This window comes from Dunckerocampus dactyliophorus, chromosome 14, assembly GCF_027744805.1.
Source record: "Dunckerocampus dactyliophorus isolate RoL2022-P2 chromosome 14, RoL_Ddac_1.1, whole genome shotgun sequence".
NCBI classification, from domain to species: Eukaryota; Metazoa; Chordata; class Actinopteri; order Syngnathiformes; family Syngnathidae; genus Dunckerocampus; species Dunckerocampus dactyliophorus.
In genome coordinates this window covers 4389131-4410451 of record NC_072832.1, presented here as the reverse complement: position 1 = coordinate 4410451, position 21321 = coordinate 4389131, and the positions used below count along the sequence as shown (strand labels likewise).

At 42.1% G+C, this 21321-nt stretch overlaps 1 protein-coding gene and 1 long non-coding RNA gene across 4 annotated transcripts; one reads left to right on the top strand and one right to left on the bottom strand.

Moving 5' to 3' along the window:
• Positions 1–745: 745 nt before the first annotated feature.
• Positions 746–4150, bottom strand: six3a (SIX homeobox 3a). Its single transcript, XM_054799195.1, has 2 exons — positions 3107–4150; positions 746–1731 (listed from the first exon to the last, which is right to left on the bottom strand). Exons 1-2 carry the CDS (start codon positions 3796–3798, stop codon positions 1539–1541), a joined length of 885 nt encoding a protein of 294 aa, XP_054655170.1. The 5' UTR covers positions 3799–4150; the 3' UTR covers positions 746–1538.
• LOC129194177 (uncharacterized) lies at positions 1550–14105 on the top strand. 3 transcript variants are annotated; one of them, XR_008573702.1, is made up of 4 exons: positions 1550–1763; positions 4969–5029; positions 6196–6290; positions 6505–14105. It is a non-coding gene; the product is annotated as an uncharacterized LOC129194177 (long non-coding RNA). The 3 variants fall into 3 exon arrangements; XR_008573703.1 differs by lacking the exon at positions 1550–1763 and having other exon boundaries at positions 3107–5029; positions 6505–6551; positions 7213–14105; XR_008573701.1 differs by lacking the exon at positions 1550–1763 and having other exon boundaries at positions 3132–5029.
• The last annotated feature ends 7216 nt before the right edge of the window (positions 14106–21321 follow it).

Genomic DNA, 21321 nt, shown 5'->3' with positions numbered 1-21321 from the left:
AAAACTAAACAAAAATCCTGCAAGTGTCCTGTAACAAACTGTAGTGTGATTGCTTGGAGATTTAGCTGCAAAAAAGAGACTTGCAGGGGAGAATTCCCCCCTCTTTTTTGAGGAGCAGAGAGGGGGGAAATGCTTGTCGTCCCGGGAAGAAAAGCTCTTTTGAGAGGGCCACAATGGCAGATTGGGCCAGGGGAGGAGTCCCATCGCGATTAGGCCATTTAATGGCGCGTTTACTTAATTTCTGCATTCACCAGCAACCGTAAACAAAAGGGGGAAATGGCACTCAGCATTTTTAAGTGCATGGTCGTTGGTCCGAATGTGTGCAGCATAGGTCACATGTGTTGGGAATGTACCTATTTTAATGAACACAGACGCAAATAAGAATTAAGTCTTTTTGTGTGTGTTTTCAGCTCCGAGAGGAGAGGAGAGGAGGTTTTAGGTGACCTGACAGTGTAACCTGCATGGTGCTTGCAGCCATAAGCCAGAGATGAGCGTTAATGCCCCCACAATCCAATAATGATCCAATATGAACATGTGTTTAACCACTTATCTTGCAGCTCTAAGCCGATGGAGAGACTCACATTATGCAAACATTTAAATTACATTTTATATTTGATTATTTAAAAAAAAACAACAACATTATTATAGGGTGTTTTTTTGGGGGGGGGTAACTATTGTGATATGCTGTCTTGTGCGTTAAAGTCACATCATCACCAACAACAAACGGGCCTGCAGCACTGGAGTGTTTAAGTTTTCAACAAATATTTTATGTAGGAACACCAAGAAAAGTGAGGGAGGGGGGTAGAAAAGAGGATGAGACGAGAGGAAGAACAAGAAGGGGAAGGTGGGTGGCGGGGCAATAATTATGTACAAGCATATTTCTACACGTATATTACACAGCGGGAGAATGATGGCGTTATTTTCGACATATTATATACATCATTCCATATAAAATTTTGAAAATAAAAAATAAAAATCTGATACAGTCATCAACATATTTTGACCCCACAAAGGCAGTGACAGGATATTTTTTTCTTTTAAAAAAACAAAACAAAAAGGTGCTTATACGACTTGAAATGATTGTCTGATGAACACAAAAACAACAAAAAAAGGGGGGGAGGGAAAAACAGGATTGCATCTTGTCCGCGTGACGGCTGCTTCAGCAACACCATCATCATCATCACAAAAAAGGTGAAAATGTAAAATTCCCTCTGATCGATGCTTCTGGTGGAGGATCATCTTTGCACTTTGGAGGCAAAATGAAGAAGAAAATCAAAATATTCATGCAAGTAGTCTAGTGGCGCTTGTGGGGGGCTTTTGATGAAGAGGAGGCGTGTGTCCTTTTTGAAAGCGCTTTTAATAAAAAAAAAAAAACGTGCTTTATCTCTTTTTATTCAATATTTATATCAATCGGTCCTTTCCCCCCCCCATCCTCGATATTTCATAAGTCTTTTTTTTCCTCTCAGGTCCATTTTCCCAGTAAATATTTCTCTTTTTTCTTATGTGTTTTTGTGTGTTTTTTGTGTTGTTTTTGCGTATCATACGTCGCACTCCGAGTCACTGGAGGTGACGGACAGAATGGAGGTCCCGGTGTCGACTCGCTCCGTCATACTGGACACGCTGGTGGTGGGGCTGGCCGCGGTGGAGGGCGACTCCGCCGAGCTGTGAGGGGTGAGGCCGGCCTCCGAGAGGGACCTCATGCCGGCGGGTCCTATTGCTTGGTGCTGGAGCCTGCAGCGGACAAGGCGAAGGAGAGAAAGGGGGTGAGTTTTTGCAGCAAAATGAGAGAAATGGCAATTAGACTTTAGAAGGCTCCCTCTTTTCACCATGAACACCCCTCCTCACCACCATGCCCCCTCCTGAAAAATAAGGGTCGCCTTTTCTTTGCACCCCCAAGCCGGCCCCAGCCATGCATGCATGCCTCCATCACAAAACACTGCACTGTTTGGAGCAAATGTCCCCCCACAACACACACACCAACATGCTGAAATTAAATACATTTACCACATATCTGCAATATTCGGTGCACTAATCTATTTTTACTTTACCCCCTCTCCCCCCCAAAAAATAATCCTTAATAATGCTGCAGTTTTTCTCTGTTGTGAGAGGGATGCAGGCTACTGAGGAGTGTGTTGCATGAATGAGTGACGTGGTAGTTTATTGCAATCATCCTAAATGTTTATCTGCAATCCACTCATCATAATAAACTCACCGTGGCGGGATAATATCAGCGAGGAAATCTATCTCTTCATTTAGCAAAAGCATTAGAAATAGTCTTCATATGGCTTAGCTCATCTCCAGCATGTGTGTGTGTGTGTGTGTGTGTGTCGTTTTAATCAATTGTAGCATTTTTTAGTGGAATGATACCACACTTAATGTTATGAATATAGCCTGTGTGCATAAGGCTTTAAGTATTAATATCACTAATATCATCTGGGATAATCTTTCTTATAACAATGCAGGGTGACATTCAAAAATGACAAATGCAGCTAAAAGTGTGAAGGGGGAGATTAAATAAATATTACCGTAACTGTTGTAATAGACAACAATGTGGGATATGCTTTGTAAACAATTATTTAAAGGTGTAGAATAATTATTATCACGTAGCTATTTTTCAACATTTTTCTACGTATTTTAAATCAAACGGTAATAGCGTGCAAAATATAGCAGTAATACAATAGGAGCATCTTCACTTATAGCAAGAAAATAGAATATTAGTCACCTTATTCTGCAAAACCCCAACCGAATAATTTCTTACTTTATCATTACTATTGGGTCAGTGTTTTTGTATCTTTACATTGCATACATTGTTTGCTTATGGTTACTCCAAATGTCATTGTGTGCAAGTTAAATGAAATAGCAGTGCAGTAGATGCCGATTGAGTGGAACATTAAATGTTTTTGTGACACTTTTGGACGTTTAAAGCAGATTACTTTCCGCGATTTCATGTGTTCTTTGCTCACGCTTGCCAGCGATATGTGGCAGCTTGTCAATCCACCCCAGCCGGGCAGCCTCGGCAGTCTCCCCGGTACTCTGTAGCCCATTTTAACGCGTATTTGTGTCCTTATTTCAGGTTGAAGTTAAGAAGAAGAGCAAATCCACCAACCTGTTCTTTGCCGCCGCGGCTCTGTCTCGTTGCCTCCGGTTCTTAAACCAGTTGCCGACCTGTGTGGGAGTGAGTCCAGTGGCTTGAGCCAGTTCCCTTTTCTTGCTGGGATTCGGATAGGGGTCCTGCAGGTACCACTCCCTGAGCAGGCTCCGCGTCCGCTCCTTGAAACAGTGCGTCTTCTGCTCGCCGTCCCAGATGGTCCGAGGCAGCGGGAACTTCTTCCTCACCCGGTACTTGTCCACGGGACCCAGCGGGCGTCCGCGGAGTTTCTCGGCCTCCTGGTAGTGCGCCTCCAGCCACATGGCTTGCAGCTTGCCGTGCGAGTCCTTGGTGAACTTGTGGTTCTCCAGGATGTGGTAGAGGTCCCTGAAGTTGCCCGTATGGAAGGCCACCACGGCCCGGGCGCGCAGGATGGACTCATGCTTGTTGATGGCCTCGCACGCTCCGGGGGCCACGGGCAGGGACCAGAGGAAGCGACCCAGCCGCTCGATGTCCCCGGTCTCCTCCAGCGTCTCGCAGACGCTCGCCACCTGCTCCGGGGAGAAGTTGAGTGTGGGTAGCTGGAACATGGACAAGTCTTCCGGGGACCGGGCAGCTGGCGCGCTGTTCGCCAGGAGCAGGGGGCGATCAGCGAAGTTTGGCAGGAAGAAATGGGAGGGATAAAGCTCTAAAGGCGATCGGAAAACCATGGAAATGACCTGAGAGACGAACCAAAATTATGGAGAAAAAAGAGGGGGCGAATCGCCCGACGAGAGCCACGGCGAAGTTGCTCTAAAAAAAAAGGAGATCGAATGATTCAATGGCTATCGCCTAATGACACCAGCCTCATAATATCTCCCCCCTAAATCCGCCGTTGAGTGTAGCATTGAAACATTTTGTTTCCCTTTTCTATTGGTCTTCTTGGTGTCGCTGCGCCGTTGCCATGGCAGCGCTGCCAATCACTGTCAAGCGTGCCAATCATTAGCCAGTACGTAGCGAGAGGCTTTCACCACCAGTGCCGCGCACACGGGGGGTTATCAGAGTCTTCCATCTCTACGGCAACCCCCCCGCCCCCCTTACTCCCCCCACCCTTCCCTGCGTCTATCCCAGCCTAACATCCGCAGCCTTCTCCGCGGAATGAGCAATTAGAGGGTGGAATATTATTGCCATCTTTAACGAGGCTCGTTCAAGCCGGAAAGAGGGAGGACGTGCAGCCTGCAGGAGGATGGAGGGAGGCGACGCAGGAGGCTTTAAATCACAAATGGCTTGCAACTCGGGAGGACAAAGCAACATTTCCATACCGATATTCTTTTTTATTTATGTTATTTTTGTCTTTTTTTCAGTTAAATCCAGGTCAGGATGGGGCACTATGGTGGCCGGCTCTTCCTCTTTGGTCACCGGGTGCTAGCTGCTGCAGGTCCCGGTGCAGGCTGAACTCTGACGCCGCTCACCCCACCTCTCGGCGCGGGCCCCTTCATTTACAAGCCCAAATCTTTATCAATACTCGATTAAAGACAAGTCAAGTGCTCGAAAACTCACTCGTGGGAGCACTTTTGAGCAGCCGGTTGATCCGCTAATGCTTTAAGACACGATCCATGTCCACATCCTCTGTCACAGGACTCGGCTTTAGTGCGGTAGCCGAGGCGGTGTGATTTTCATGTTTGCGGCTCATATTTAGACAGCGTGTTAAAATCGCGCCGGGGCGAATAGTGGCGCGCATTGTGAGAGCTGAGCTGCTGCTGCATGGGGGCCGTGCACGATTCGAGACGCCTAATCTCACCTTCCAGAAAGCTGACATAATGATCCTAAGCCGCCTTTGCTGCAAAATCATTCTGGAATTCAAAACTTTCCCCCCTCTCTCTCTCTCGCTCTCGCTCTAGATGTGCACCTTCTCCTGAGCTGACCACAGACTGAAACTTGGACCGGACACAAGTCAGTAAAGTGAGTCTAGACTTATCCTGCTTATGCGTAAAAGCACCCATTACGCATAGACCTTTACGCACCAGAAACATTATACTACTTGTAAACATCATTGTGACCATGCAACAGCAGAATGAGGATATTTGTGCTCTTTATGGTTATGCGCGTGTATGTGTGTGTTAGTGTTCGGACCCAACCTGTCCACTTTGTTACCCTCCTGAAGCTCATTCGGGAAGAGTAATTCCAAGTGGCACCGTTTGGAGAAAGCTCCCTGGACTGGAAGTAAAAGGCTGGTATTTTCACGCTGGGGTTAAAGCCAAGCCTTACACACACGCATACGCACGCGCACACACACACACACACACACACACACATACACACACAAAATGAAGTTACAAGTGAAGGCTTAGCACCACTAGAGCCTAATATGCAAAGCCTCCTTACCTGACTGGCTCTCCTGGTGCACCAATTTAGGTGTCCACCATTGAAAGCAAAGCTGCAGGTATTATCTAGCATTATGTTTTAGTGGAGCCTCTCTCTCTTTTTTTGGGTGGAGTTGCCCTCGCAGGCAATTCGGAAATCACTCCTATAGAGTGGACAAGAGGTGAAATGCAAAACCTGAATGGAGGGAGTGAGGGGAGAGAACGGGGAGGAGGGCATGGGAGTGCTAATTCACATTCTTTTACGCGCCTTTTGTTTACGTTAAGCATGTAATTAGCACCCCCCCCCAAACAAGTTTATTCACCTGCCGCTAATTGTGTGTTTATCCGAGGGCTTGCTCAATGTTCCGAGCAGCAGGGGGGATGACGGAGGGAGGAGGGTGCTAGTCTTGAATGCACACGCAGTGTATTTATTTATGTTGAGTGTAACACAAACACCGCAGTGTGGATTGCATGCACGGGACGTCCATGTCTTACTTATAAGTTAAAAGTGCACTCATTCCGCAATTAATATAACATTAATACGATGCGGCTTGCTTTACGCGCTCAATGGCGGCTGTTAATTGACCAATTAGTGCTTTATTTGCAAAGACCATCCTGTTCCACGTATAGGGCAAATAAACAAAGCTGCTGTTGCGTCATCGGCGAGGGAGGAGTGCAAAGACAGTAGAAATGTGTCCAAGTAAAAAGAAGGAAGCAAGGAGTTTTATTTGTGACCTCTATGTGTGTTTGTGTGTGTGCATGCAGATGTGCACACGCACGCCCCTCCCTGACGCGCGCACACACACAGGAGAGAGACAGCCTGCGTGGACACAGCGTGCACATAAAGCAGCACAGCGACGGTAAGTAAAGACTGAAATAACACTTATTCATTATTGGATTGTTTGGTTAACTTGTTTATTTTTGCATGCAAGTGTGTGTGCGTGGCATTTTTTTGCATGATTAAATTAAAGGAGTTTAATTTTTATGGCTGCATCTAGAATATTTTTAATGTGTTTATTATTTGTTCTTTTTTTCTTTGGTTCTGTTCTGGTTCTGGTCTGGTTTGTGTTCCAGCCACCAGCGTGCAGAGGACTCAATGCAAAATCAAAGAGCGTCATCATGTGAGTATTGCCTTTAAAAAAAGAGGAATTGTTATGTTTTAGTACTGAGAAACGCAAGCTGTTTAAACACCAAGAATTACGAATTTAATTGATTTTTGTCCATTTTATTCTGAGCTTTTAAAGTTAAGTTTGCAGGTTTTATTGGATAATTTGTAGACATTTTGAAGTGCATTGTGACAAGTTATAATTAATTTAAACCAAGGAAAAAAATCACAGCTCTTTATTTGTGTGCATGTTACATGTGCAAAATGTACACTTTTACACAATAATTTAAAACAGCAGTGACTGACTAAAACATTTTTTAATTATTGACTAATTATTTTACATTTTGGTCTTTTTTTTCTTGCTTTATTTTTGTCATAACGTTATTTGTCATTTGTATTTACATTTCTGAAAGGTCGTCATGACGCAGCTTTTTTTTTAAACCTAATTTATCAGCCTATTTTACTGCGCGTGCATTGTGCATAAAGGCAGTTTAAAAGGTGCATCCATCAAAATATAAACGCAGGAAACGACAGAAATTAGGAAAAATCCACTGTATAGAGTATATACAGTACAGTATAGCCTATATTTGTATCCAAGTATACAAGAGTTCCAAACAAACTTTCTAACGTTTCTCTTTCTCTTTCCCTCCCTCCCTTGCTCTTGTGCTGCTGTATAGTTCGCATTGTGTGCTCTCATTAGGGGGACTTCCTGGCAGGGCAGGGCGCTTGTATCGGAGCTGTCCAATCAGTGCATTTACACGGCTTGTTAGCGACAGTTAATGAGGGCTCCTCCCCCTCTTCTTCTTCGCTCCCTCCTCTCCTCAACATTAAGATTTACACCTTGTGTCAACTTCTAATGAAGCTGCGAGCAAAATGCCTCCTTGTGCGTGTCCATCCTCCCATTTGAGTTACTTCTTTCTCTGCAGGTCTCCATGCATGCTTTTTTTGACCTTCCTCATCATCATTACGGCATGTGCACAGTTGGGTTAGTTGTATGATGCATGCATGACAGATTCTCCATTGTTGCCTGAATGAGGCTTGACATGTTGCCTCTGCAGAAGCAAGTTCACTTTTGCAAACTGAGGGGGCGGTGCCCTTTGCCAGGCCCCTCCCTCTGCACCCACTCTCCACCTGCCTCCCCCCTCTCCCTGTAGCCTTCCCACCACCACCACAGCCATAGCATCAGCACGTCAGTGCCCTTCAATTCAGGTACAAACAGTAGTGAGTGGTGGACCCCCCCCTCCCCCCTCCCCCTCACCTCCAGAGACACCACTTAAAAATCAATTAGGACTCCTCTGGCACCATGACACAAACAGGTGGCCTCCTACATTTTGGATTATAGGCAGAGTGCTGTCGATTTGACCTACAGCACCTCATTTATTGTATTATTTATTTAATGATTATTAATAAGATCATTCTCCAATAAATAAAATTATCGAACAATAAATAAAATAATGGAATAGTTTCCAAGATTTCAAGTACAGCAGTAACACTATGCACCTTGGAAATGACTTTCATGTTTAGTTAATGAAAGTTCCTTATTGGCTGAAGTGCAGCTCAAATAGTTCCAGCTTGTAGTCCCGTTCCCCATCGCTACAGAACTTTCCTCTCATCCGCTTGTCTTTGTCCATTTATGTATTTCACTGGGAAGTCCAAGGGCTCCCAAACAGGTGATTTAAACAATAGAAGAGGGTTTTCAAGCTCTGGCTACTTCTTGGCACTACCGCTAGCCATGTAACAATAGCACAGTGAAATGCACATAATAATGAAAATGTTCAAAGTGGTCATCCAATTGCCAATGCCGACCAATTCTCAGAACTTAAAAAGAGATGGCACTCCAAATGGCCAAACAAAATTGGCCTGGAGGTTCATTTCGGCCCCAGTTCTTGTGAGCCAAGCGTGCTTAGTTCTGGGTTTAGTTCCTAGTTGCAGCCTAAAGTTCGTGCAGTCGAAAAGGGCTTCCTGTGTGGAAAAAATCAGATTACCAACACACGTACTGTTATTTACCCCTACTATCCCTATTATTTACTGCATGTGATATTAGTTTCAGCCCTTAATGCAGGAAACAGCCTGGTAATGGTAATGGTAATGGTTTATACTTTATTTTGCTTGACACTAAATTACATCACATGTTTTCACTTGGACAGTTCCACATCCCAGAAAAGGAGTAGCAAGAAGCAAAGTTTATTATAACCTAGTCTCAGCATGGAAATGACATAAACATTGAAATTCAGTTTAATGCAACAACAGTGCAGTCTTTTAAACACTTTTTCATGATGTGTTTTGGTCTAGAGCTGCAGCAGTGGTGGTGCAGCAGGGAGGAAGCGGAGTCCGTCTGAGGCCTGCTTGTTCACTCTTCCAGGTAGATGGTCTGATGTGTAGACGTATAAATATAGGATATATCAGATGAATGGCCCCCGGCTTTACATATGAGGCTCAGTGTCATCTTCCATCCACGTGCTCCCTTGGGACTTTTTTTTGAGAAGTTAAAAAAAAAAAGCAAGAAAGACATCCTTTTATGTGCACATTGGCACTGAAGTCACCCACTTTTCACATTTAAGACTCAGCACAAGCTGCCACATAAAGCAAACCACTTATTTCCCTTATTTTAACATACTGTGATCCTTTTAATAAAACGCATGAATAAGTCACATTATAGTGAAGTACAAATAACAGGCCCCTTGCTTTGTATTAAATATCTTGCAGCGACCTCCTTTTTCTCCCACCTCACTGATGCTCTAAATATCCAAACTGAGCAGCCCGTGTGTGTGCTTGTGTGTGTGTGTGTGTGTGTGTGTGTGTGACCGCACATGTAAATGAAGGTTAGTTAATAAATCTTACTGTCCTTAAGTAGGCTCAAGTCTTTAATTAATGAGCTAATTTCTAAATTAGTTTAGGAGGAGATAACCTAGGGACACCACTTTAATGACATAACTAATTAAAGGCAGCGTTCTAATATTATTTTCCAAATATTTTAATTGCTTTGAGAACTCATGTTGCTATTTTTTTGTGTGCTCTATTTCAAATATTTTGTCCCTCTTATACACGAGGTCACCAATATATTAGAAACGGCTGTCATTATGATGCAATGTAGACAGCCACAATGATAAACATAGTTAAATGAATACATACAAAAACTGAGCATCTTTGCAAAGGCAGATTTTTTTTATACAGCTCTTGAACTCGATCTCATTGGATATTAGCCAAATATAATAATAACAGTTCACATGCATGAACTTTTTTAAATTGTACTTTATTCGACATTGTGATACAATAATTGACATTATCAATGATTATTGAGTGTTTCATATTTATACAAAAGGTATTTTTTCATGCATGTTGTGGACGTGATTATACATGATAAAGAAAGAGACAAATAGCCACTTAGACATATTTTCCTGTACACACTTCAAAATAATAATCATGATGATGACATTAACCTAGAAATCCAAATAATGTTATCATAATCCAGTTCGTTGCTTCCCAAGGTTGAACAACATCATCATTGCTCGTGTGCGTGTGTTATGTCTCAGTTTTTGTTGTCTTAACAGTATCAATACTTTGTATCTTGCCCCACGCACACCCACTGGCTGCCATTGAGACCATCGTGTTTTCATTCGCGTGGAGGGGCTCGCACGCAAACGCGCGCGCACGCGCGCACACACATTGAATTTCTTCCTAAAAGCCACTCACATACTTTACTGGTGGTCCTTTGACTCACTGACATATTGTCATCCTCTGGTGCTGCAAGTCTTCCTCTTCATCTTGTGATTATTATTATGCGTGTGCGTGTGGCAGATGTCACGGCGCGACCACGATGTTTACGTCGCGTGGATTTAAGAAGGAGCCATTATCCATCCTTATCAAACATTCATGCGTGGCAGCTGTGTGTGTGCGCGTGTGTGCGTGTGTGTGTGGCAAACTGTGGACCCCTCCACCCCTACCCCCCACCCCGCCAGTCTCATCACAGGCGCCCGTGACCTTTTACACCCATTTGGCCAGTTGACTCGTCCTCTTTTAACATTTAACACATAAACACCCTGACTTTGGAACACGCGCGCACACACACACACACACACACACACGCATACACACACGCACACACAGCGGATGCAAGAAATACACTCACAGGACACTTCATTAGGTACACCTTCTCTCCAATGAGATCTAGTGCAAATTTTCGGCCTTAAAAATGTAACATGCTGAGTTTGCGTCATACCGGAAGCTGTTTCTAATGTTTTGCTTAATCCGCGTAAGTAAAGACACAACTCAAGCACTGCAAGTTACAACCACACTATTAAACACACAGTATATTGGTAAATTGACTCCTCTCTGACAGAATTATCGATACATGTTATTAGATATACACACGGACCCACTGGTATGGCTGGAAACATGAGAAAGAAATAATGCGAGATTCAAGTGAAGGCAACGCACGGACGACAATGAATGACTGAAAATAGATACAAAATATTTGTAATGATAACTCGCAGTGACGCCTCCTTAGAGGTTTCTTTTAATTGACCCACTTAGTCTCTACAGTTAATTAAAGCACTTAAAAATAGGACAAAATTACCCTTGCGAAAATAGAAAATAACCAGAAATGATTATGACAAAAAATGTAAATAATGAAAAAGGTGGCTGAATTTGGATCACATTTTGAATGTTAATTTTAATCTACTCTCCCTTTATCATAATTGAATATTAAATTAAACGTATTTCTTTAGAAATTTTCTTTTTAAACAAAAAACATTTAATGAACAGAGCAAATTATAAAAGCATTGTGAGCCATTATTTCTTTTTCTTCCAGTTTCTCTCTATTTATTTAAATATTTGTATATGTTCCTCCAATAATTATTTATAGTAGAATATACATTACGTGTGTGTCCTAACAGGCTATATGAGTGGTGTGTTGTCGCAGCATCACACAGTATTTTCTCTGCAGATCATGCCCCCCTCCCACCCCCCCGCACCCAAACAGTGCGTGTGAGTGAGTGTCGTGCAGAGGTAATGGGAAGTAGTCGGAAGGTGAGGTCGTGGGTTCACGGCGGGGTTAAAGAGAGCCGTCCACGACTCCTATTTGACCCTCAAGCACTCCTCCACATGGGGGCTTCCTTCCTACAGGAGGATGCGTCCACGCACTTTTTGCACCGCCTGTTTGTTTTTTTTTTATGACACGCGCAAACCCTCCACCCTCACCTCCGCACGCACGCACGCACGCACGCACGCACGCACACACACACACACACACACACACACACACACACGCACGCACACAGGAAAACGTCCAGCGTCCTCACGTCATCTGACATCCCTGAGAAATCTTTTGTGTTTTCAGGTTTATTTTTAGCCTCGCATGCAACCTGTTGGTCAACCTGCAGCAAAGCAACTAACCAACCCCTCAAGGCTTTTGGATTACATCACCGGAAATTAATTCAACGCGGTATTGTTTTTGTTCTCTAAAATAAATGCAAGAAATAAATACCACACCTAAAAAACTATGAAATAATACAAACTATCAGCCGTACAGTGAGATCCTCATTTTATAGCAATAATTCTAGGCTGTACGGTCAGACTGATTAGGCCTTTAAGCATTATGAAAGAAACTAATAAAATGCAAATGTATTTTGGCACAAAACCATTACATTTGACATTCATGAAAAAATATGCATTGTCGTGCACCTATTATTTGTAATTACCATAAAAACTATTTTAGGTTGCATGATAAATGCAAATATTACAGAAAGTAGTCCCACCTGCAGACTACAGCAGGTAAACATCGCATCAAACGAATGAGAAGTTGGAGCTGCTGTGCGACAACCACCACTCGACCTTTTACCTCAGGCATATTCCGCCTCTAATATCCTTTAAAATGAGCCCGGGGCAAAGAAACGCCCCTGAAGGTTTCTGTTTGTACCTGACACGTTCAGTTCTATATTCTGAAAGTGCTTTATGTGCCTGAAAGGTAAACTGTAACTATTCCCATGTGAATTAACTGCATATATGGTGGTCAAATAAAATGTGCATTTTACCTTTACATTGGCATATGTTTTTATTTCATGTCTTCTTATTGTATTTGATTGCATAATGCAAGCTTCCTAAATGTATTGATTACCAGGGGTGGTGGTACCTGTATCCACGAGCATGATGAGATGGATATACAGTATTTCATCTCTTTTATGACTATATTCACAAATATTTGTGTGTGTTTTTTGTTGTGTTATTGTTACATTGTTGACATTGTTATATTTACGTATTGTTATAAATTGTTTGCAAACTCGGGGAGTAAGCCCTTGGGCACAGAAGAGCTTGGGGGGCAAAAAGGCAAAGGATTTGAATGAGAGCCATTAGTAGTTTTTGCTTTTGTTTGTTGCACTTAGTTTGCATAAACTATTGTAAGCAATAACAGGGTATCATTGTATTCTTTTGCTAACATGGTTACATTGTCTTATATTAAATATGTATTGTTAAATTGCATTGTAGTGTTATTGGCATGTTCAAGTTTGTTGATACAAAATATTTGTATCCTGTTTTTTTTTAATCATGATCAACAAATTACAGGAAAAATCACAAAAGCATTCAAGGAAAATTTCAAGTAAAAAGTATCAGTATTTGCAATACCAGCCCTGTAATTACTTGGTATCGGTTTGATAACAAAAGATACAGTTTAGGCCAACCTTAATTAGATTTCACATTCATATACTATATATTTGAGAGCGTATCATTAGGGAACGTGAGCTGGATTTGTGAGACAGGTTAGTTTTACCCGACTGATGATGTGTTGTTGCAATAGTAATCCTGCTGGATGAAAACTGGATGAAATTGTATGAGGTTGGCCTTGGTGAAAGGTAAATGAACCCTGCAATCTATTCAGATTTCCAAGTAAATGATGCCCCACTCTCATGTCATTCCATTCTGCCTGGCTGTTCCCACCCATTCTGTCCCATTAGACCTCCTCCCCTCCTAAACGTCCACCTCCTCAAGATAAAACCTTGTTGTGAACGACGTGCGACATCTTCACTGTAAGTCAAGGGAATCAAAGGCCGGTGCAAAGATAACAGGATGCCTCACACCGGGGGCAAAATGAGGGAGCGATGATGATGAGGAGACGTCACATATCCTCAATGCAGGCTCAACAGAGGTTCTCATGGGTTGTACATTGGCACTGCGACCGCCTGTTTGATTCCAGCGTCCCCTCATCTCGTCCTTCACCACCCACTCTCAGTCTTTTTGTATTTATTGAGAATGAGACGTCCACACTGCAGACAGCAGGGAGAGTCTGGTCGTCTGCCTATCGCCTCCTCACCATGACACCCCAGAGACACACACACACACACACACACACACGCACGCACACACACACACACTTGGCTGTCAATGAGTCTATCAGAGAGGCAGGTAGACAGCTGGGTGTTACCCTAAATCCTTTCCGCTCTCTCTTCCTGTCCCTCTCCTCAGTCTCCTGCCGGCTGCTCCCTTCCTCTTATTGGACGCATTAGAGAGCCCACACACACTAAAATCCCCTCCACCCCTCCTTAAAAAAATAAACTGTCCCACTGGTGTTTCTCTCTCAATCAGACCTCCTAAAGGACCACTTCACCCCACAGGGCCCACATTCTCCACATGGCTGCATGCCGGATGCTTTGTCACATCCTTGGAAAGACAGTAGGCCCATCCACTGACTCATCCTACAAGCCTCATTTCCCATCAGCCTTTTGTTTGGCTGGCTGATGACCTCACCACTCTATGGACAAAAGTATCAGGACAGCTGGCCATTACACCTACAAGAAGTGAAAATTGAAGAAAACCCGTGTTATGTCAAAATGTGACAACAATAAAATGAATAGTCTAGTCTTCTGCTGCTTTCGTGTGTGATTTCCAGATAAAACAGGGTGTCCAGACTTTTTCCACAGAGGGCCACCTACTGAAAAATCAAACTATTTTTGGGGGCCACTTTGATATTTTTATGCATTTCTAAAGATTGTGTAAATGGGCGAAAAAAACGATATTCACTGGAGTTATGCCCCACAAACAGCAAATAAACGCAAGTAATTGAGATGTCCAGGAAAATTTACATTTTGACACTCTAATAAAGCCTGGATTGTGCTGTTGCATCGAGGTGCCATCGTACGCTACGCCGGCTCGCTCATCCCCCCTCCAAACCCCATGCTCGCTTTACGTTGATGTTCTTCTGCAATTTTGGATCAATATTTGCAATAAAAGTGACCGTTAATTAATCTCCAAAGCCCTCGCTTTCTCTCTTCAATTGCCAGTGTTCACTCACACCAAACAAAAAACAAAAAACTTCACACACTAATTAAAACATTTAAAATGATCGAATATTCACTCACCACTAGTCAGTGAAACTGTAAGATGATCAATAGAACAGATGGAGTCAGAGTCACAGTGTAGGTCATCAGGCTGGTGCTACAACTGCACCACCTCTGCTGTGATGCCGCCTCCATTTCCTTCGGCACGCGGCGCCGCAGGCCGCTGGGCCACCATCTTGCACTGATGTCGCATTGTTATGCCATACATGCAGTGGCGCCACCAGGAATTCTGAGCCCCATGAAAAAAATCACACCGGGCCCTCCCTAGGCTGCGGTTGTCGCTTGGAATCGTCGTAACTTTCCCCCCCGAACTGCTCCCCTGCGTACATGTATGCTGTCCTGTACAACTATGACGTCTATTTTAGCCTTGACATTCACATATGTATGAATTATTAGCAACGTAAGGTGAATGAAATGTGTTTTTGCCAAAAAACGACTTAATTTCTAAGAAAATAAAAATAATATAACATTTAAAAATCCGCAGATCTCAGGGGATGAAAATGCTGAATTACGGCTATGTGGGGATCCACTGTGTATTTAATGAAAAAGCTTTATGTTACGATTGTTTATTGGTATCAGCTCAGCATTCCAGCCTTTTCTTTTTACACTGTCCCTTTTTGCTCTAGCTGTTCAGATTATTATTTTTTACAATACAAAACAAACCATGAGCCAGACTGGGCAACCTTGAGCTAAAGACAGCCATTTAACAAATAAAAAAACACTAACTCAATATTTGGTCAGCATTAGAAGAATTTGGGGCCTGAGTGTACATGTATGTTGTCGTAATGTCAGAGAACACACGCATTTAGCCCACCTTCTGCGTTTGCCAAGCACAAGAAAGCACTCAATGGAAGCCATGGTGGCGTTGCATTTCGTTGCCTTGACTAACAATTAGAAGTAAAACACACCAAGTGCTTGTTTCATTCAAAGCCCTTCCTCGCTTCCTCGTGTTTAGCATTGATGTCCTCATGGTCTTTCTTATATTATTCAGGTGAAGATGGACTAAATGTTTTTGCTAGAAGATCAAATCATGATTTTTTTTTGCACCCGCTGTACTAGTACTCTTAAATCCTTCTTGGGTGCAACTTTTTGGAACGCCTACATTTGTGTACTTGAAGTAGGAGCATTTGTGTGAGTGTGTGCGTGCCTGCCAATCCTAATCCTCCATTTCCAAACACAGTTGCTAAGGTTACAAATTACCTTTGGTGCTGGTAAGTGGTTTCTTTTATGACACGGGATGCCCTAATCCTTTTTTTTTCTTTTTTCTGAATACATATTTCATTTAGGATTAGCACAACAACGGATACAGTTGTTCTTGGAATATTGCGGCAGCTCTTGTTTTGTCTCAGCACTTGTGCGTCTCAACACCCAATGCATTAATGAGAACGATAAACCCACTTTTATTATTTCATCCTAAACTCTCTCAGGCAGGATGTGTCTGGCAGATTGACGTTTTTCATTCATGTTTTTATTGACTTCAAATGACGTGACGTGTATATATGATGAGGCAATTTTGTTCAAAACAGAAGCTTAGAAAGTCCATTCTAAATATTTACAAATTAAATGTTTTGATAATGTGAGCTTTGGAATAGAATGAAAATAACAAAGGTTTACGGAGTAGACTTAAGCAAAGACTCCAAACTGCAAACTTCATTGGAATTAGAAAAAGTTCACTACTTCCTCGTTTTTCAATTTATATACAGTTTTGTCTTGCGTGAAATGCGCTTAGTATATGAAACTTTCTGTTGTTTGCGAGACCTTTTTATGCTGTACATAAGTGTTAAGACGCACAATCAGAGGTTTGATTAGATCTCTTGATTGCTACTCAATCTTAATTGTTCCATCCAAGACATTTTGGACGATGCATGAAAACCTGGTAATATGTCCAGCCAGTGTTTATGAATTCCCAAAAAATGTGAGTAAAAACGCATCTGTAATGAGGAATATAATGGCACTTCATTATGAGTAATGTGTTCTGGGATCTCTGTAGAGACAGAAGAGACAGACGCCGCTTTATGCATTGCAAGCTACTGAGCTAACTAGTTAGCCTCCAATTTGTTTCTTCCAAACTTAAGAAAGGGTTTGAAACTAAGTGGGAAAGAAGGACAAAGTAAGAAGCAAAAATGCACCACTTCCACACGGAATGGGAGGAGTTTCACTCTGCATGCATGGCAGACTCCACTACCAGTGCAAGGTAAGGTAATGTAATGTAAGGTAATGTCTCATCAATGAACATACAGACCAGTGACTCGTGTAGAATACTACATATGACTTATGACTTGATGCCACTTATTAATTAATTTTTAAAAAACTGTGACAGAGTAAGGGAGCGATGTTCAAACCGTGAAGTGGCGAGGGACAACTGTATACAGGGAAAAAAGAGGATTTTCAATGTAATTTTTTTAGTGATTTCCTGCCTCTTTAGAGCTAAAACAACAAGTCACAACTTAGAATTTTGTAAAAATGTCTTTATTTTACATTTTACAGCATGTCCACATTAGCTATGGTATTTCTCCCTCTTCTGTACCTTCATACATCCATGTGCTCATGCCGACAGTCCTGACGCTCCAAAGCATGTCTTTCCTCTTTCTTTCATCTGTTACATCCAGGTCACTGACAATCTTCAGGAAGTTCCTCAACTTGAAGAACCTGCTCTTTGTCATTTTCTGGCTTATTATTGACACTTTGGTTTTACTGGCCCAAAACATGTAGATTGTGCGACATGCCAAAGAAGAGCCTCATTTCTTCAGCGGTGATGTTAAGGGAGACACCTCTCATCTGTAGCGCTCAAAGATTTTGTCGTCAATGTACTGTGAAAAGTAGTCCAGAGGGCTCCAGTTTCTACAAATGGTGGGGTTTGCTTGACAGTCCGGAGGCCTGGGCAGTAAAGGTTTTGGAATCTATGAGCCCACAAACAATCAATGAGGCGATGAACATAATATCTCACCTATCTTGTCGGTCTATCTATCGTATCTGCTGGTCTCGGCCCACAGAGGATGACGGGGTTCCTGTTCCTCCTTGTCTGCTGATGATCCTCTTGCCTCTTCTTCTTCCCACTCTTTTCCAGCTGGAGCGATTAACAACTCCATTAATTACTTTACATAGTAAATACATTGAACATGTTTTTTTACCCTACAAAGATGTGTTTGGGGCAGAAATGTGAACGGAAACCACAAACTAGCAGGCTAGTAAACTCATTTGTGTAACCATGCAGGTGAATCAACGGATCTCCTTTGCTTCCTCCTGACTCCTCCTCTTCTTCCTCCTCCTCCTCCAGTGTGTCAGGGTGGAGAAGTAGCTATTAAAGTGGCGGCAAATGGCTTCTTGGGTGACATTTGCTGACATTCAAGGAAGTGCATTTATCAGTGTAGTACGGTTCACCTTGGTGAATGAAGTCCATTTGTGCGGCGATGATGGCCCAGTGGCCATCTCTCGCTCTCTAGACCCCCCCCCCCCCCCAGTCCTAAGTGGAGGCCACGTGCACAGGGGAAATGGCGAGGTGGCGTGCGGCTTTCTCAGCTGCTCTCAAATGTCATGACGGAAAAATGGGAAAAAAAAAATCTTTAATGGGCTAAGTGTAGCCTCTCCTGTCGCGACTTGTCAGGTAATCAGAAATCCCCCTCACCTCAAGGGCCACGACACACCACTAATCACTCCATAAAACAACCCGAGAGGGGAGGAGGGTGGGAGAGGAAGTCTGCGTCTGATAGCGTCGTCTTCACTCATTGAAGAGGCTGCCGATGTTTAGCCTGGTCATTATTGTTTAAGCCCAACATGACACCTTTTTTAAAAAAAAAAAATAAGTGGTGCACATTGCATGTAAGTGAAGACATTGCTGACTCCATGAGAACAAGGCAACAAACCTGCTGACCCCCAACACTTCTCTGTGATTCATGTTTGATATTATACATTGTCTGTTTAGTTCTGATTCATGTATGCGCCTATCTTATGGCAATGCATCGTATGTTTCCATAAGTATGCATTCTGTCTTGCTGAATTAATACAGTATGTCTGTCGATTAGGGATGTAACAATATGAAAATTTCATATCACGATTACTGTGACCAAAATGACCTTGGTTATCATTATTATCACGATATTGTTGAACGTGGTCAAAATGTTAAAAAAGCACTGATACACACACTGAAGTCTAACAAGGTCTTATTAAAAAAAACCAACATAGACAAACACACACAATATACTTTCCTTGGCGAAGCCCAACATTGCCAACTGCACATGCGTGCCCTCTTCTGAGTGCTGCACGTGATCGCGCAATACATTGTGAGTCGCGGGCGCCATTTTTGAGAGCAAGAGCTTTTGTTTGCATCAGAGTTGGTGCTTTGAGAGAGAGATACACAACGTAACCAACGGCTGCTTCTCCGGGAAATGAGCAGTGTCACCGGTCTGTGAGCTTATCGAAATACGGTTATCAGTCTCGGTTTTACAGTAATCTTAATTTGAAATGGTAAGACTAACTGTTGGGACTTTTACCGTGATTAACCATTCATTCTTACATCCCTTCTGTCAATACAGGGCAAGGGTGTCTAACTCCTTTTTACTGAGGACCACATCGCAGGTATGGCTGCCCTCATAAGGCCGCCTGTACTTGCCAGTATATGAATATAACTATAAATATAACCCTATGATATTATTACGCAATTGCCCATGTGATTATTATATTTTTACTAACAAATTGATGGCTAACCTGCTTTGAAATGACAGTGAAGTGAGATTATCAAGGTGTCAAGCAGACATACTGTAGTATTTATTTATTTATTTTTATTTTATTTATTTAAGTATTTATTTTTCAACAAATGCGTGGAATATCAAGTTGCATGATATTAAAGTTTAGAAAAGCTACATGCAGTACAATTTTTTTGTGAAAATGAAAAGAACAAATACATTTCGAAGGAAAAGGGTGACGTGCATGATTGGCACACATTATTCCACATAAAATGATGTGGCGGGCCACATCTGGCCCCTGGGCCTTGAGTTTGACACCTGCGATATAGGGACACAGACCTACAAAACAAACTAATATAATGTTCTGCAACAATACTGAAATAAGATAAATATAAAATTAAATTAAAAAAAATATATATATTTTATGAATTTACATAATATTTATGTATTTAATTCCTGTTTTTTCTATTGTCGTGTAAAAAAGCATTAGAATATCTTTGAAATGAGGATTTGTTGTCTATCGCCATTAATTGGTTCCAAACCCGAAGCGATAAGTGAATTAGTGAAGTAGGATTCAATATTAATAAATGGAATATTTTCATAGTTAGAGCATAGAAAACCTGTTTATGACTTTCAAAATATATATTTTTTACCATTATTACAGCCCTTTAGACATGAAATAACACCCCTATGGTCACATTTACACTCCCATTATTCTTTGGTTACGCCACATTGCGCAGCCCACTGCAGGGACACAAGACACGGCCACAGCTTTAAGCACAGCATGCTAGCGAGCTTACTAGTTAGCCTCCAGTTTATTTATTCTAAACTTAAGAAAGTGTTTCAAACGGTGTGGGGAAGAAGGACAAAGGAAGAAGCAAAAAAATTACCACTTCCACACGAAATGGGAGAAGAACTTTTTTTCCTCCTCTATCATGTCGTGCATGCAATGGCTGACTCCATGCAGTGTAATGTAATGTAATGTAATGCCATGTCTCACCAATGTTTTGTGTCATTACTGACGCCTGGTGACCAGAATACTACATATGACGTGTCTTTCAATATTTTTATTAATAATGGGCAATAGTCAACCATGAAACAGCAATCATTAATTCATACATTTCGAAACTTCTACATTCTATAAATACACTAAACACATTGTGAAACATTTTACTTAATTTCTTAATGAAAACAACAATTTCAGTATCTCATTAAATTGGAAAAATCGACATAACGTTCAACAATGTAAAGTACCGGTTCACACTATTTCCATTGTTTGTTTTAATTCATCATTATGATATTCTCATTTTTCTTTATGTTTTGTTCTCTTTGTATCCCTGACAACTTGGGGAAAGCTTTTTACACCACTTAAAATCCAGACGTAAGTCAAACTCCAGGCCTGGAGGCTGGATTTGGCCCAACATGGTCTTACGTGGCCCGCCAAAGCTGGGAATTAATGCACGTCAAAAAGACACTTCACCTTTCTTGCTAAATGTATTTCAGTTTTGACAGAAAATTTGCCCAGCATGCAATTGGAGTTCTTCTAAATCAACTATGTTTTGATGCAATAAGTATTTTTTGTGAGAAAGAGCTTGACGCGTGAGTTAAAGTTATCTCTTTGTTAGGTTCTGCTGTTTCCCCCCCAGGCTTAAACTATGTTGTCTCTTGTGTCCATGTCAGTAAACCCTAACAAGAGGTAACGTCTGCAATGACAACACCACAAAACACCTCCTTGCACCTGAATGACAACATGGCACCTACAGTATGAGTGTTT